Here is a 16217-nt window from a genome sequence, read left to right on the forward strand (position 1 = left end):
ACAGACAAAACAATTCCCAACTTCACACATAAAATAATGAGCTTTCACCTGGCTCCGGGGTGAAATCACCACTCTGGGGTGGAATCGTGGGGTTACAATACCTAGTTCCAAGAATACATTGCTTCAATGCCCGGGGAAGAAGGGTGTTTCAAAAAGGAAACCACATTTTAGGAAAGGTACAGGACAAAACATGAGTATGTCAGTGGAGAAATCCAGGGTACAAATATGGAACTGTGTGCAGTTCTAGATCCCTCACCTCCAAAAAGGTATATTAAAAAACAGGAGAAGCTCACAGGAAAAGTATGATAAGCACAGAATAGTTTCCATAGGAGCAGAGACTGCATAGCTGCTCAGTTGTGGTAAGCAACTGATTTAGGGGCTACATACGGGAAGCACACAAAAGGCTGGGTACCAAGAGATTGTATATGGATAAAGTCTTTACTGTCCCTTGTACTGAAATACAAGAGCCAAGGGTCATCGAATGAAGCCAGAAGGAGGCAGTTTAAAAAAATGCAAAAGGTGGATCTTCATACAACAGGTAGCAAACATGGAACTCTGGGTAGAGACTGAACATATTCAAGGGAAGATGAGAAATACTTGAGAAAGAAATCCATTGAGAGGTATTAAATAGCAAAACCACTCGGGCTCAGGAAATTGCCTGAACTGAATATAGTTGGAGGATAAATATCATATATGCTTCCCTTACTTTGCTCTTTCCTATATGTCCACTTATAGGTACTGTTGCACATAGGATCATGTACAAGATGGAGCCTTGATCCAAACCATTGCAGTTGCAGAGCGCTAAATCCAAATCCACTTTAAGTCTATGTATTTGTTTCTATATAATAACAATACAAAAATCACTAAATGGTTCCTTGTGTGCTTTCACAAGTGAATGGTTTGGCCATGTATTATTACAGTTCTTTTTATGAAGAGTTCTGAAATTTGGCTTATGATCTCAACACAGATATCAATGATTTTAGTAGAGACGTGACTAGAGGTGTGAAGGTAAAAAGACAAAGTGCCTTTTGCTGGGGATGGAAGAGGGTATCCTGGGGTTTTATATGCAGGAACATTCTGAAAGATAGAGTGATTTTTTTAAATCAGTAATTTCTAAAGCTAATTAAAAAACTTACTGTTCTAAGCAGGCAGGAGCATTTGTATATAAGTTGAAAATACATTACGGCTGTAATATAAAATTCTGACTTCTGCTAAGCAGAAGTAACTTCAGATGGTGCAAACATCTGACTTGATTGATTTTGCTTTCCTTGCAAACACAACATTCTCAGACAATATCTAAATGATCAAGCTTTTTCATATGACAGAAACAGATGAACATGCTGGAGTATTGAGGCTCCTGTACCTACACAATATGCAGTTCAGTGGTTTTACTTTGGGCTAAATGTTGTTTAGGCTCCACAACAGAACTCACCCATATATAGGGTTTGAAGCTGTCCAAATGACCAACCTCCTGTTTGGATCCTTGTTCCTCCATTTGGACACACAGTGTGCTCTGAAAGAAGCTGGAATTCACTTTCTGGTTTAATTTCCTCTAAAAGGAATCTAGAGATGAACCAATAGGCTGCAAGGCATGACTGCAGGCTGAAAGAAAGGAAAGTCTTAATAGTTTCTCAGCTTGTTCCTTTGAGTTTTTATTATGGTCAGAAGTTCTGCAAGAGAAAGGAAAAATAAATTTGTGCTCATCAGCTAGGTGTAAAAGGTCAAATCACCAGCTGACAGGCACTGACACTAAAAGAGGAGTTAATGGAGATCTAATGAGTGAGCTGGGCCAATAATCACACATCTACCTGGCTTCTGAACCACCTTTATGATAGGAATGTAATTTTAAGCCATCTCATTCTGAAAGATCTGAAAATTTGTACATTCTCATTGAGGATAATACTAGTTGTCAAATTTGTAATGAAGGAAAAGTAACAGGATTTCAAAGATTAAGAATATTTGCATTTTTCCCATTCAAATGCCCAATTATATATCATCTCTGCTGAAAAAAATCAATAGGCCTTTGAACTTAAAACCCCTTTTGTTAGAAACAGAATCAGAGACCTGTCTTCATTAATAGTAGCAAAGTGCTTTAAGGCTTATCAGAAAAGGATGGTAGCAATAGAAGTACTTAGTAAGATGAGAGATGACTAAACACATCAGTCTTTTCCTTAAACTCAGATCAGTGCACCATGATTATCTTCTTTTCTAAATACCGACGCACAGATGTTTTGCTTATATATATATTATACTTAGGAAGCTGAGTATTGCACTGATACAAAACTCTCTGAGTTCAACTGTTCACGTACATAATCCTGCAAAATAGCTGCTAAGATTAAGAGAGTGAATTACAAATAAATGCCCACTGAAATAAGAAGGATGTTTACCATATAAACACTCAAATACCTAACCTGACTTTTCCATAGCAGAACATTTCTACTATAGGAATTTAACCCATGGACACACATAATTAGCTCTTTCACCTTAAAGTTGCTGAAAGAATGATTTGCTTAAGAAGATTAGTCCCTTTAGTGTTCAATAGAAGTACTGACAAATGAGCCTAAAATGATTATAGGGGAACTCTTTTAACACCATCTCCTGATCCTTTATTTTAAAATAGCATGCCTTTCAGTCAAAAATCTCTTAATCTGACCTTTTGTGTTTTTCTCAAATCAAGGCTCAACTTTTAATACTTTATGTATTCAAATCTTGCGTGTGATGAGATGGTTTTCAAGGCTGTTTTGAGCCACATCAAAGATGACCACAATAAGATTCTCTAAATGGAACTTCAGTGCTAATTTATTTCTTCTGGTCATTGTAACTGCATGCAGCTTCCTGTCTGCACTGGAGCACTTTACCATGTCAGTGGTGACAGGACAACTCTTTTTGAGCTGTGCTGTACCAAAATGACTGGAGTTAAAAATAATTTTCCAGAAGAGGGGTATTTTTAAGGGCAAGTGGAAGACAGAAGAGGTGATTCTGAAAAGCAAGTGGAAGACAGAAGAGGTGATTCTGAAAAGCAACGACAGGCACAAAGCTGTCTCAGATGGGTCATGTCAGGGAAATGGATTTTTCAATCAGTTTGGCTGTATATCATAAACTTGAGGTGTAGAGTAAGCGCTGCAATAGAGGAAGTTGTAAGTCACCCACACTGACTTAGCTCTGTAGCTATTGTTTGCATGACAGTCTGTTATCCTATATAAAAGCTAAGGATCAAATTTTGAATTACTTACACAGATTTACAGAGTAATCCTCTTATTTAAGGCAGTGAATTATCATTGCTACACAGTTTTATACAAGCATTGAAATCATGTGAATTATCTTTCTATATTTCTATTTTTGCCTACTCCTGTAATTCTAGATCTATTTATCAGCCTTGGGAGATTTATCTTACTCAGCTGTTAGCAACAACTGAAAGACTGATGCCATAAACAGAATTCAGTTTATACTATCAATTCTCTCTCAGTAAAAATTAGTAGTTTTCCATTTTAGTTTTAAGTCATACTGCCATCTACAGATTGAATAAACACTTGCAACACTCTGTTTAGGATAACAGGGTAATCCAGGTTGGAAGAGATCTCTGGTCTCTAGTCCAACTGCCTCCACAAAACAGGGTTGCCTCTGAGCTCAGACCGGGTTGCTCAGAGCTTTATCCTGTTGGGTCTTGGCAGCCTCCTCAGATGGAGACTGCACAGCATCTGGGTAGCCTGCTCCACTGCCTGACTGTCCTCACAGGGAAACAATCTGAATCGCTATGCTCATTGTCTCTTGTTCTCCTGCCATGCACCACTGTGAAGAGCCCAGCTCCATCTTCTTGCTAACCTCCCCACAGGTACTGGTGAGCTGCTGTTGGTTCCTCCTCAATCCGTCTCTTCTCCAGGTTGAAGAAGCCCAGTTCCTTCAGCCTCTTCTCAAATGGCAAGTGCTACAGTCCCCAAATAGCCTGGAGGCCCCTCACTCAACTTGCTCCAGTTTTTTGATGTCTGTCTTGTGCTGGGGATGAAAACTGAACGTAGAAGTTAAATGTGGTCTAACAAGTGCTGAAAAATGAGACATAATCCCTTCCCTTGATCTACTGTCTGTGTTCCTGGTAACACATCCCAGGAGGCTGCTGGTCATCTTTGCTGCCAAGGTGCATGGCTGGCCCACATTCAGGTGTTCACTGGGCCCCCAGAGCCATTCCCACAGAGCTATTTCCCAGCCTGTCCCTCCACAGCCTGGGCTGCTGCTGGGGTGTTACCTTCCCAGAGACAGCACTTTGCATTTGTCCTTGCTGAATGTCATAAGGTTCCTCTTGGCCTGTTCCTCCAGCATGTCTTGGTCGCCCTGAATGGCAGCCCAATCATCTGGAGTATTCATTTGTTCCCTTAATTTGATGTCATCTGCAAATTCAATGAGGGTGAACTCCCTCCTCTCCTCCCAGTCACTGACAAACGCAACAAACAGGGTGGGGCCCAGGAGAGACCCCAGTGGTACCCACTCCAGGCAGGGTATCACCCATTAACCATTACTCTCCAAGCCTCATCCAATCACTTTTTTACCCATCTGGTTGTGCACCCATCCAGACCATAATGTCCTAACTTGGCTTCAATAATATTGTGGGACAGTGTCAAAAGCCTTGCTAAAGTAAAGGTAAATTATATTTTCTGCTCTCCCCTTTCCCACAAATTCACTCATTTTATCACAGTCAACTGCTTTTTTTAATTAAAAACATATAAAAGTTTTTTTTTCCAGGGATGGTTCCATTAACTTTTTTTTTTTTTCTCCACCATAAGGCTTTAAAGTAACAGGAATAAAGTCTGTATCCTGTAAGCAATAAAACAGGGTTTTAGTTTTATTATAAATGGTTTTGCAGTTATGTTAATGACTCAGCTCATCTTGATGAGCTTACTTGAATAGGCACTAACAGCTATGCATTACTTAATCCTGGAATCCTTAGCATTAACTTAAGTTGGAGGACTCATCAAATGTCTAGTAAAGTATCAGATGACTTGTCACTATTGACTCAGGACTTTAACCTTTTAACATTTGAACTTGCCTGAACACAAGGAAAACAAAATATTTAGCGAACCTCCATTCAGGAACTTTTAATTTAAATAGCTGTAGGCTGCAAACTTGTAACATTATTGCTTGAACAGCACTTAGTACTAACCATTTAAGAAAAAATGAAATAAAAGATACATTTGTTTGCTGGAAACATTTTTCCAGGATTTAACTTTGTAAGTCAGATGTCTATGCAAATATGAAATTCACACTTGCAGAACATGGTTTCTTTAAGTTCTGTTAAACTTGCCTGGGGTAACATACAGCTCTATCCCAATGATTCCAAGGGCTTGCATTTAGGGTGTCCAACGTTTTTGGAGCATTCCAAAGCGGTTCGGCATTTTATTTTCCTAGTCAGTATGAATCTCAGTCTACAAATTTTTCCTGTTTCTGGCTTGAACCTGTTATTCTCCCTTGTTGACTTGGCTATTACTATTGTATAATATTCCTGCAATCTTTCATTAACTAGAATAAGTCACATTTCATTATTTCTCTCAGACAGACTGTTGCATAACATGAAGGATCAAGGTCAAATGATATATGAAGAGAGACTTTTGATTCATTCACATGGTTGTCTTCAATTTCAATTCCTTTTTCACTGTCTTCCAAAAAATATGACAGATTCTGAACATGTTTCAAAATGGGTCTGTAGCATCCAGGTATATTCAGTTGTAACGGAGACACTCTGAATTTGCACATCTGCAGCTCATCCTTAGAAAGCCTTTCACGGTACCATTGCCCAACTTTATTACTGGGATACTTGATACTATGTCCCACCATTGGAAGAACCACCTTCAATGAAAAAAACAACAAACATATTTGAAATAAAGCCCACTAATTCCCCTGTAAAGAAATGTGATTACAATTTTAAATGTGTCTAAATCTTGTATTTTGGGGTCTGAAATAGTAAAACAGCAGCTTCTCTTGTGAAATAAAGCTGTGCAAGTCAGGTATCTTGGATATAATTAAAGCAGAAAAAATAACCAATGTATCAGGATTCCTAAAACAAACCAGAAATATACTAACATATTTCCCAAGCTTGTTGGGAAAGACACAGAGGCAACTTAAATGTCTTTATTGATGTAAGACTTCACAACTACGCACTCTGAACCTTCAAAAAATTAGAACATCAACTGTTCTTGAATGTTTTTCCCAGTAGACTGAAAAAATTCTCAAAGTATTTACATTCAGCTTCAAGATAAATATTGCCATACTGTAAATGACACTGTACTTATTTCCATTACAAAGTAAATATTCTTTCCTCCTGTTTGTTATGAGAGTGGAGATTAGTTCACATGTGTTTTCTTTAATGTGCCTTCTGGCAAGGAAGAAGACTGCACCAGTTAATCACATTATTTTTAAAATAAAATATTTAAATCAAATAAAGAGATCAACAACTCAGAATTTTTCATACAGACTTACTTGGTTTATAGAGTATTTGTTGGCTGACTCTTCTGGAGCAGTGACTACATGAACCTGAAAAGAAATTGAAGAAGTTGAGAGAAAAACTTTTTAAAAATACCCATACGCTTTATTTTAGGAATTATGCACTGTACTCCCAAAGTCATAAAAGATTCTAGGGTTATTTGACTACTACAAGGACAATAATATATTTCAGGTATGAAAAACAGTAGAGATGCTTAGTAGAAAGTAATCTTTTTACTGGTAAATGGCGTTGCATTAAATATTTACTGATGCTAGCTACTACTAATTAGCAAACTATCACTACAAACTCATACTCTTTGAGTTCAAAGTTAAGTGGGCCAATGCAATCTTGTGCTACACCAGCAAAAGCAAAAACACTAAGAAAAATGTTTTATATTAAATAGAAGTATATCTATATTAAACGCAATAACTCAGTACTGAATTTGATACCTCTGCTTTCCATTTTATTTGATCTATTTATTAACATTCACTGTCAAAACTATTGTTGAAGAAAAATCAAAATGGGAACAGAAGCCACTCTCCAGGGACTGGAGGTTATTCAGTAACCTTCCAAGTGCTCTTGCTTTCAAATTTCTAAGATGCTCACCCAAAATAAATGAGATGCATTCTGCCTATAGACACACCTGTTTATTGTCCAGTAAAACACTGCAAAATTCTCTGTGTTATCTGATGATCTGGAGGAAGAATCATAGAATCATTTAGGTTGTAAGAGACCTTTAAGATCATCAAGTCCAGCCATTAACCTAATGCTGCCAAGTCTACCACTAAACCATGTCCCTAAGTGCCACATCTACATGTCTTTTAAATACATCCAGGGATGGTGACTCAATCACTTCCCAGGGCAGCCTGTTCCAATGCCTGACAACCCTGAAATTAGGTATGTTAACCCTAAAAGATAGCTTCAGAATGGACTGCAGCATGCCAAGACCTGGGACCATCATACACTCCACTGCTGGCTTCAGCTCATTGGCTCATCCATGGCTCCACGGAGAGCACCGAGGCCGTGCTGTGGGCAAGCAGAAGCACTCCCTTGCCCTTTACTACTTTCCCAAGAAGACAGCTGCATTTTTTGAACAGCTGCTAACAGTTGAGACCCACTATCAATCTGTTTTATTTGCCCGAGTAAGGGAAATTCTGCTACACATGCTTTGACTGTGGAGTTGCAATGAGGCGACCAGTTCAGTCAGAGGCCACCTTTCACCATGGGCTTCCATTCATTAATATCTATTCTGGGAAGGTCTGACCTGGAGAGCAAGACTCAGATCTACTCTGACAGATAATACAGGCACACCCAGAGCCCACTCTGAAGGTTTTGCCCAGTCAGATCCTAAGAAGAGCATTATATACCACACAGGCTAAATTCTTACATATATCAATTCTGACACTCTGTTCCTTCTTCTCACTTGAATAAAATAAACAGTAAGAACAGGTGAAAGCTGCTAATATACATCTAGCATATACACCTATTTATGGTAAATAAAAAAAAGCTACATCGCTTTTTTCACCTTTGTCACTGCTCAATATTTTAATAAATGAACCAAAATAAAAGCATTAGAGTATGTCTGAGTATGTATTCAGATGCATTAAGCTTTGGTTTTTTTTTTTTTACAAGAACTATTTTGAGAAGACTCACCTTGTCGTTCAGGGAAATGGTTTCATCATTTTCTTCTGAGAAGACAAGATCACCTTCAACAACTTTTGAACCATAGATCTTCAGTCTATACGATGCTGCTTCATTCCAAATTTTACTGCAATAAGCATGGACATAGAATATGCGCATGGAATGAGGAATACTGAGCCATCCTTTGGTACAACCTTCATGATTTACACCATAGCGATTTAAAGCTCGTAGCAACATCTTCTCTCTCACTTTAAATTCTGGCAGCATTGCGAGTGCACCCTTTGCATCTTCTGATACAAACAAAAATAACCATATAAGTAATCCCTGGTTTTTCAAATGTTACCTGTCAGGAAAAAATATACTTAAGAAGATTAAATAATCAGGTAGGGAAAAACTGTGTCAGTTTAAGCTCTTTACGCTGACTTTTAGGTTATCATTCCCTTTCCTTCAACGTGGCACATTAGACAAATTTAATCTTAGATGCCTATCAACATGGTTCCATGAATTCTATTCTGTTTCAGGTAGTACAAATTAAACTAGCTGTCAGTCAGTTATTCAGCCTAGTTTGCATTTTTTTTTTTTTTTAAGAAACTTACTTCATCACTACAAAGTTTTTTTAGATTAGGTAACTGAAAGTAAAAAACCAAGCTACAAAAGAACATGAAACCTCTACTTTGCATCATTTGAGAACATATATTTCATAGGGGGCAAAAAACATGTCTTTATTTTACAGGTACAATTTGCATGGGCCACTGGGAAGTTTGAACCTCAACAAAGAAGAAAAGATATTTAATCAGATTTGTACTACATTATATAATATTGTATATTTAAATTTGTATGGTTTACGTATTTTCTCATTACAAGTTATTATCTGGCTAAAACTGCTTTAAGAAAATTATCTTAGTCTTTTCCAGTATTATGCTATATTGCATTTTTTTTCTATACTATCTTGCACCTGAAGTACATTAGTTGTCCACTATTTTGTACATTTAGGGCCTCATTCAAATCTGATTTTTAACTGTGCAACTGCACTGAGTTCTGCAGAATAAGCTATTAAGTGGTTTAAAGTAGCAGCAAAATAAAAAGTATCTCTCTGCACAGCAACATCTTATTCCCTCACAATACCGACCCTGAAAAATATATAGACAATTTAACTGGACATACCAGTTTGAAGAAAGTATCTTTTTGCATTGTTTACAGGGTCATCAGTATCTTCAGGTGTGAAGAATAACTTCATAGCTTTCACCTTTAAAGAACAATATTAATAATTTTTTTTGTATTTAAATATAACTATTTGTCAACTAAGCAGACAGTCATGCATCCAATTCTGTGTTAACATATTCTGAACCCTCTCAAAATTATATCAGTTCTTTAAGGTCAAAGTCAAATTCTCCCTTTCACAGAAGATGCCATTAACAGCAAACCAATGTGGTTGTGTTCCTTCTCAGATTAAAGAAAGGTTTTAGTCACACAGAAGACAGAAGACAGCTTTCAAAGCTTTAGGAGAAATCGGACACTCTTCTTTAACACCCAGTCAGAACCCCTCCACTTTGTAATGCCACCATTCTATCCTGAACAAGAAGGTTCCTTCTTTCCCTTTTCCATGTTTCATGCAAAATTTAGACTAAGCAGTTTCCACAGTCTCACATAGAGGGACAGCAATCAATCTTTTTTGTACTAATCTGTATTAGGTTAGATGACACTGTGACAGTGAACACACTACACTAACCTCTGCTACTTGCAGCATCAGCAGAGCCACACAATTTGCTAGCTGTGACATCTGGTTCTTGTGCTCCTCTGTATTGGACTGTGCAAGCACATATTGGCACATTTTGAATATAAATAGTATTTCCTACATGTTTTAAATTAAAAAGTAGCTCAGTTAAGATTAAAGATTTAAATCATTACTCTTGAGGGACTGGTACCTGGTACCAACTGCTAGCATACCAGAATTCAAAATGTCAGATACATCAACAGTAACTTTTATGGGCTGCCCTCAAATCATGATTCCTCTTATATTTGGAGGATAAGCTTTCCTGAGTTTTATCAGAATCAAAAAAAAAGATCAGAAGAAAAGGATACTCAGGTATTCATTTGACTCTGTAGTGTCTGATTCAGTTTTAGACCTGTGCCAAGTACTATACCATATACACTGAAAAGTATACAACTCTTATCTTATGAATTATTACTTAAGAAATAAGCTCTCCTTACTTACATGGGAGCAATCACTCAGAACTAAGAGTTTGGGAAAGTAGCCAAGGAAAAAGTGAAAGCAGTAATCTCTTATATATAGCAGATAAATTACCGTGGTATTGAAAAAGCAAATTCTTTCACATGATCCTATGCAATATCTTGTGACATTTCTAAGAAGTATATAGAACCCCAACAGGAAAAAGAACTTACAAGTTAGGAGGCAATAAGGACCATCAATAAACAGTGTATAATGATTGATTCATTTTAGTGTTCAAACCATGTATGGAATGCAGCCACTTTCCTGCCAAGTGTCATGATGACGATACCAATCATAGACAGAAAAATAACTTCCTGAACTATTGAAAGCTACACCTGTTGCTTAAAAAAGATTTTTTTTTTTGTTTCAATATGAAGATCTTCATGCTTATGTTGTTGTTAAAACTGATCTGGCAACTACTTCCAGCACACATATGGATTTATCTCACAAATGAAATTGTTCACTGGGAAGATCAACTCCAGTGCTAGACATTGCAACAGTAATGTGAAATTAACTTGACAGTAACTACTTAAATTACAAAATGAAAATACCATTTTTTCATTCAGTAAAGCCAATCCTATTTGATCTGTCTGAACATTTTGTCCTTGTCCAAATCGCTGAGGTCCATAGTAGTTTACAAAACCTTTTGTCTAGAATGATAAAGAATAAATATGTTAAAATCACAGAAGTTCCAAGCACAATTAGTAAGACTAAGCATACAACAGACATACATCTACACTTATATCCAAAATGCATACAAACTATTTTTTCATCAGAAATAATACATAACAAAATCGTATCTTATGATTCATTACAATATTTTATCACCTAATTTAGAAACCTCTAAAAAGACAACCACATTCTATCATTGTCTTCACTTTCATAAAACATAGGTAAATTAAACAAAATTATTTCTCTGTAGCTAATTATTACAAATACAACTACAGGCCAAGTCAAAGTAATTGTGCTTTTAATATGTGCCAATTATGAAATCTCTACTCAAGTAAATGCAGCATAGCACAGGTAATGAACAGTAACCACTGGTGGACAATTTTTCTTAAAAATACTACTCTTTCTTTCAGATTAGATCATCTGTATTATTATTATAAGAGTAAAGACCAGAGTGAGCACTTCTGCTACCTGGGATTTTAAGTCTCCTAATGAGTTCTAGGTTATGTGTGGGCAGTAAACTCACAGCCATGTGACCCGATGAGAATATCTTTTTCTAGAAAATAATAAGTATGCATGGAGTAGACAAGCAAAAAACCTGCGGTATTTGTTTTGGAAACTGTTATTCAGTTCAAATTATATAACTTTCTTTGGACATCCTTAGGTCCTGAACATGATTTTGTTTTCATGGAAGATTAAAAATCCGTATTTTGGAATAACATGCAAGATGGTTTTGTCATTCATTGTCTGACCAATAAGCTAAATCTAGTCAAGCAAGACACACAATCATAGGAATTTGTGTTCATTTTCCAAACAGCAAAACAAAAAAAGAGTCGGAGCAGAGAGAGAGAGAGAAAAGCATTAAAGAACCAGTTGAATGCTTTTTCCATAAAAAGTTAACTTCCAAAATACATGCAATGTATTTTGCTTTTGCACATTGGGTAGTTTTCATTCAAGTCTTTATTTCAGATTAATCTTCTTAAAGTAATTTGTATCATGGTTATTACTTAGAGACACAGGGCAAGAAAACTACTGCTGTACAGAACACCTAAATTTTTCTTTTCCATTATTTTCTTTTACTTTTCTCAGTGATTTAAGAATGTTTGATGATAGGGTTTTCTTCAGGGACTATGGATAACAGCCATCAAAATCCACTGAATTTCAGAGGATCTTCTTTCTCTGCTATGGACATTTCACATGTATTTATACCATGAACATATGCAGTTTGTCACCTGAGCAAACATGCATGTTGCTCCCATGATAACCAGTTGATACATAACTATATTCTTTCACACTGTCAACCACCACAGTGAAACACACCACTTAGGCTGGGCTTAGGTCTGGGCAGCAGTAGCTCATCTAGCCATACTCATTTGCTACCAAATTGCCCATCTGTCTTGCTGTACCACTCTGGGGTCTGCAGTCTGTAACAGAGAATGAATTCACTTATGGTTGCTCCCTGGAAGGCAGCTTTACTCCTGTGATTCCTTAAGCAATACAGGAAAGACATAAAATAGCAAAAAGCATCAAAACTGGGAAACAGTGCCATTATTGGGCTATTACAAGCGTTTTCTTTAAAAGTACGTTTGGTTTTTTTTACACCACAGAATTAAAACTCTGTTCATTATTGGCAACCATGGGGCTTTTTTACCTTAACATTTTCCATTGCTTCAGATATTCTCTCTTTCAAATCTGCAGAAGAGTCATGACTGTGGTGTTTGAGATCTCTCACAACTATATCAAAGCTATTGCCCTTCAGCTGACCAAGCCTAAGGTGCTGGCATGCTGAATGTATGTTGTGTATTCTCATGCCTTTTTTTTCCATTTTGCTTCCAATTTCTTTCAACCTGCATAAATAATTGGGAGAAATTATGAACCATCCTCTACTAAAGCTATCCAGCTTCTAATAAATGTCATCTTCACCTTTGCACTAGGATTAAAAACACTTTAAAGAAAAATTATTTAAACCAGATTATTATGAGTAAACCAAATCAAATGCAGAGATGGAAGTCTTAAAATTTAGTTATAGTCGAGGAATACTTTAAAAATGTTTGCTTCATTTGCACTTATATTCTGTAGCTTGACAGATATTGGAATGAAGCAGTTCATTGAACTTTCTCAAGGCAACTGAAATGAATTTTGAAAAACAAGTAATTTACTCTTCAGTCCTAAAAATCTGCTTTTCATTAAAAAAAAAAAAAATAAAAAAAAGAAAAAAAGTAATGTGCTCTGGCAGACTCCAAAACACAATTGCTCTTTCTTAGTCAGCCTTAACAAAAACAAACTTGGTGCACTGATTCTCTGGGTATGCCTATAATTGAAAACACAGATGACAGTTCAAGTATTTGCCCTTTAAAGTATCCAATCAATCTCTTTGTTCTTACGTGCAAGTGATAGTCATTCAAATCAAAGGAAACTTTCAGCATAAGAGCTTACATTCTAAACAATATTTTAATAACTTTATAAATTATTTATAAAAATATTTATTTTCCCTGTTATACGAGTGGCTTGGAAGCATTTAACTATTTTGCTTAATCATTTATACATTAGTGCAAAGTTTCACTAATTATCTCTTGAACAACTGTCCTTACAGCCCAGTTTGCAGTGGAATTTTACTACTGATATATATTTTAGTTAGTGACATGTGATATGTATTAAAACCATAAATTCTACTTTCCTTTATTTGCAAAGTGTACTGTGTTGCTAAGACCAAAAACCACTAGAAAGTTAAAGCTGATGAAGAAATGTTATTGTCTTGACTCCAGCAATTTTTTTACTGTTACTTTGGCAGAACTACCCACTGATCTGGCTACAGAGAGTAATGAAAACGAGGAATGGAAAGGCACATCTTGTATTATTGACACTTTATTCAGAATGTATTTTTTGCCCTCAGGTTTGGTGATATCTTCCTTACTTAGACACATCTTTCTAAACTGGACAATACAACAGAAGTTGATACTTAACACTCAAAGACAGCTTCTGTCCAAAGTATATTTGTAATAATTTACTTTAGTTTTGTAGCCATATAAAGCTTTTAAGTTGTTGTCTGTGGATCACATGACAATATTTTGGCAGTACGTGGAAACCTGTTGTGTCATGTAATATAGGCCTCTTCTTAGTTTCAGCTACTGGATGGTATTTAAGAGATTGTAAAGTGGATCCCATGAGAATGAACTGGAAGTATACTGTCCCAGAAGATACAGTACATCCATATTATGAAAAATACAGGGAAAGGCAAGACTTTTCTTTAAATTACAATACTGGGGGACTTCAGCGCTAAACTGTATATTCCCTAAAGCCACAAAATAGTAAAGTCATTTCCACTGTGCTCAAATACAGAAGACACATCAATAAGAACACTTCATAAGATTGTACCACGTTGATAATTATTAACATACACAAATATGTGCTAAACTTAATGCACCCAGATTGTTCGTACCTCTCAGAAGTCACCTTCTTCACAACCATAGGTTGGTAAGTAATCGCTTTCTTATCTTTGATGCCAGTGTAACTGAAGTCTGAAGGAAGAACACCAAGTTCAGCAGCCAAGATGCCAATTGCTTCTAGTGTTTCCAGATTTTCTTTCTGAAGGGTGAAAGCTGAAAAAATCATCTCAGAATTAATAGGAATTTGCACTTCTAAATCATACAGGTGTTCTGCCATGACAGATGGGAAGGTTCTTCCCTTCAAACTACAATAGCACGGACACTGCAAAAAACAGTCCTCCCACCCCACAAAACTGAAGGAAATGGGAGTTTTTCAGCATTGAAAGAGAAAAATAAAGACATTAAAAAAAAAAACCTTATGGAACAACCATAAGCCCCTGCTGCCTTTAAAAATAGTACCTGATAAAATGCAACACAATTCAGTGAACATATATCGATTTATTGCTAGAAATATTCTCTAGATTGGAAACCAACTTCTTTAAGGAATCAAATCTTTAAGGACCTTACTAACTTGTCCAACATCTAGATGCATCTTCTAAAATCCCCCAGTTACTTTAAAGGGAAAACTAGCACACAGACAATAACACAGAGTTGGTGCTACAACCAGAAGAACTGTAACCATTATCACTAAACAGTTTATGTAAAATCACCAAGCAACTTAATTCATCCATCTCATTCTCCAGTGATGTAACTACACTGCATTAACAATTACTTATTTCAGCATAAACAATGGGTCAGTCAAGCCCATATATAAAATAAAAATGATTCTGAGTCTCAGTTTTACTAAAGAACACCATAGTACCTGACACTTTCACTAAAAATGAAGGACTGATGAAATCTGCCAGCCTCCTCATGAGCCCGTAGCTAATATATTTACCTGTATAAAGATCTTGTTTTTCCTGGAAACCACCAGCAGACCTTTTTCTGGATAAACTTTTTTCTCGAAATCGTACCATTATTGACATATTTGGCTGACCATTGACACCTGTCACAGTAAAAGATTTTGTTTCTAAAAGTTTTCCAAATTTTCTATTGATAAAGTGGTGAACTACTTTTCTGTGCTCTTTGTTTCCATCAGGCTCAAAAGAAAATGTAGAATTTTCTAGCTTAGCATCTAAAAATTTAAAGAAATCATTTGTTTCCTTCTCACTCACTAACTGACAAAGCTCTCTGTAATCAGCATTTCTTTTTACAATAATTTCATTGTCTTTTGTAACAGTGACTAGAAAGGGGAATTTTTGCCTAACAGCACTGTGTAAATCAGCTCGATTTTTCTTGTCCGGTATAGGTCCCAGCGAGAACTCCCCAGTGCTAGAACTGGCCTTATCTTCCAAGTCCCATGCATCCTTCAGATCACAGGCAAACCTATTAAGCAGTTCACTCATGGGTTTGCCTAGTAAGGAATCCAATATACTGGCTTCCTCGAGGCCAGATTTCAGTTCAGGTTCACCCTCCCGCTGGTTTTTGTCAGGGGATGCAGAGCATTTCCCTCCTCCCCAGACCAAGTCACGCTGCGAAGGACTGGGCGCGCCACCAGCACAGCCCTCGGCCTGCAGAGCAGGAGGCTCCGTTCTCAGCTTTTTGGGTCGCTGCTGGCACAGGCTACGTTCTTCTAGCGTCGCTTTACTGGTTTCCTGAAGTGATTCAGCCCGGGTATCCCTCAGTAAGGGTTCGGGCATCTCGATTTCTGTCACTACGAAGTCACTCGGTGAGTTTTTGATAGTTCCGCGGAAGCCGGTGTGCTCGGTCAGGTAACTGAAGG

General features: G+C 36.8%; 1 protein-coding gene across 1 annotated transcript; it reads right to left on the reverse strand.

Moving 5' to 3' along the window:
* Window positions 1–5471: 5471 nt before the first annotated feature.
* Window positions 5472–16209, reverse strand: PUS7L (pseudouridylate synthase 7 homolog (S. cerevisiae)-like; the record flags this gene model as incomplete). Its single annotated transcript, XM_010081624.1, has 8 exons — window positions 5472–5835; window positions 6466–6519; window positions 8123–8400; window positions 9275–9356; window positions 10892–10990; window positions 12661–12856; window positions 14449–14608; window positions 15333–16209. Coding segments are annotated over 8 exons (2073 nt in total), but the record flags the coding sequence as incomplete, so codon positions are not given.
* Window positions 16210–16217: the final 8 nt, after the last annotated feature.

This window comes from Pterocles gutturalis, unplaced genomic scaffold (assembly GCF_000699245.1).
Source record: "Pterocles gutturalis isolate BGI_N339 unplaced genomic scaffold, ASM69924v1 scaffold38639, whole genome shotgun sequence".
NCBI lineage: Eukaryota > Metazoa > Chordata > Aves > Pterocliformes > Pteroclidae > Pterocles > Pterocles gutturalis.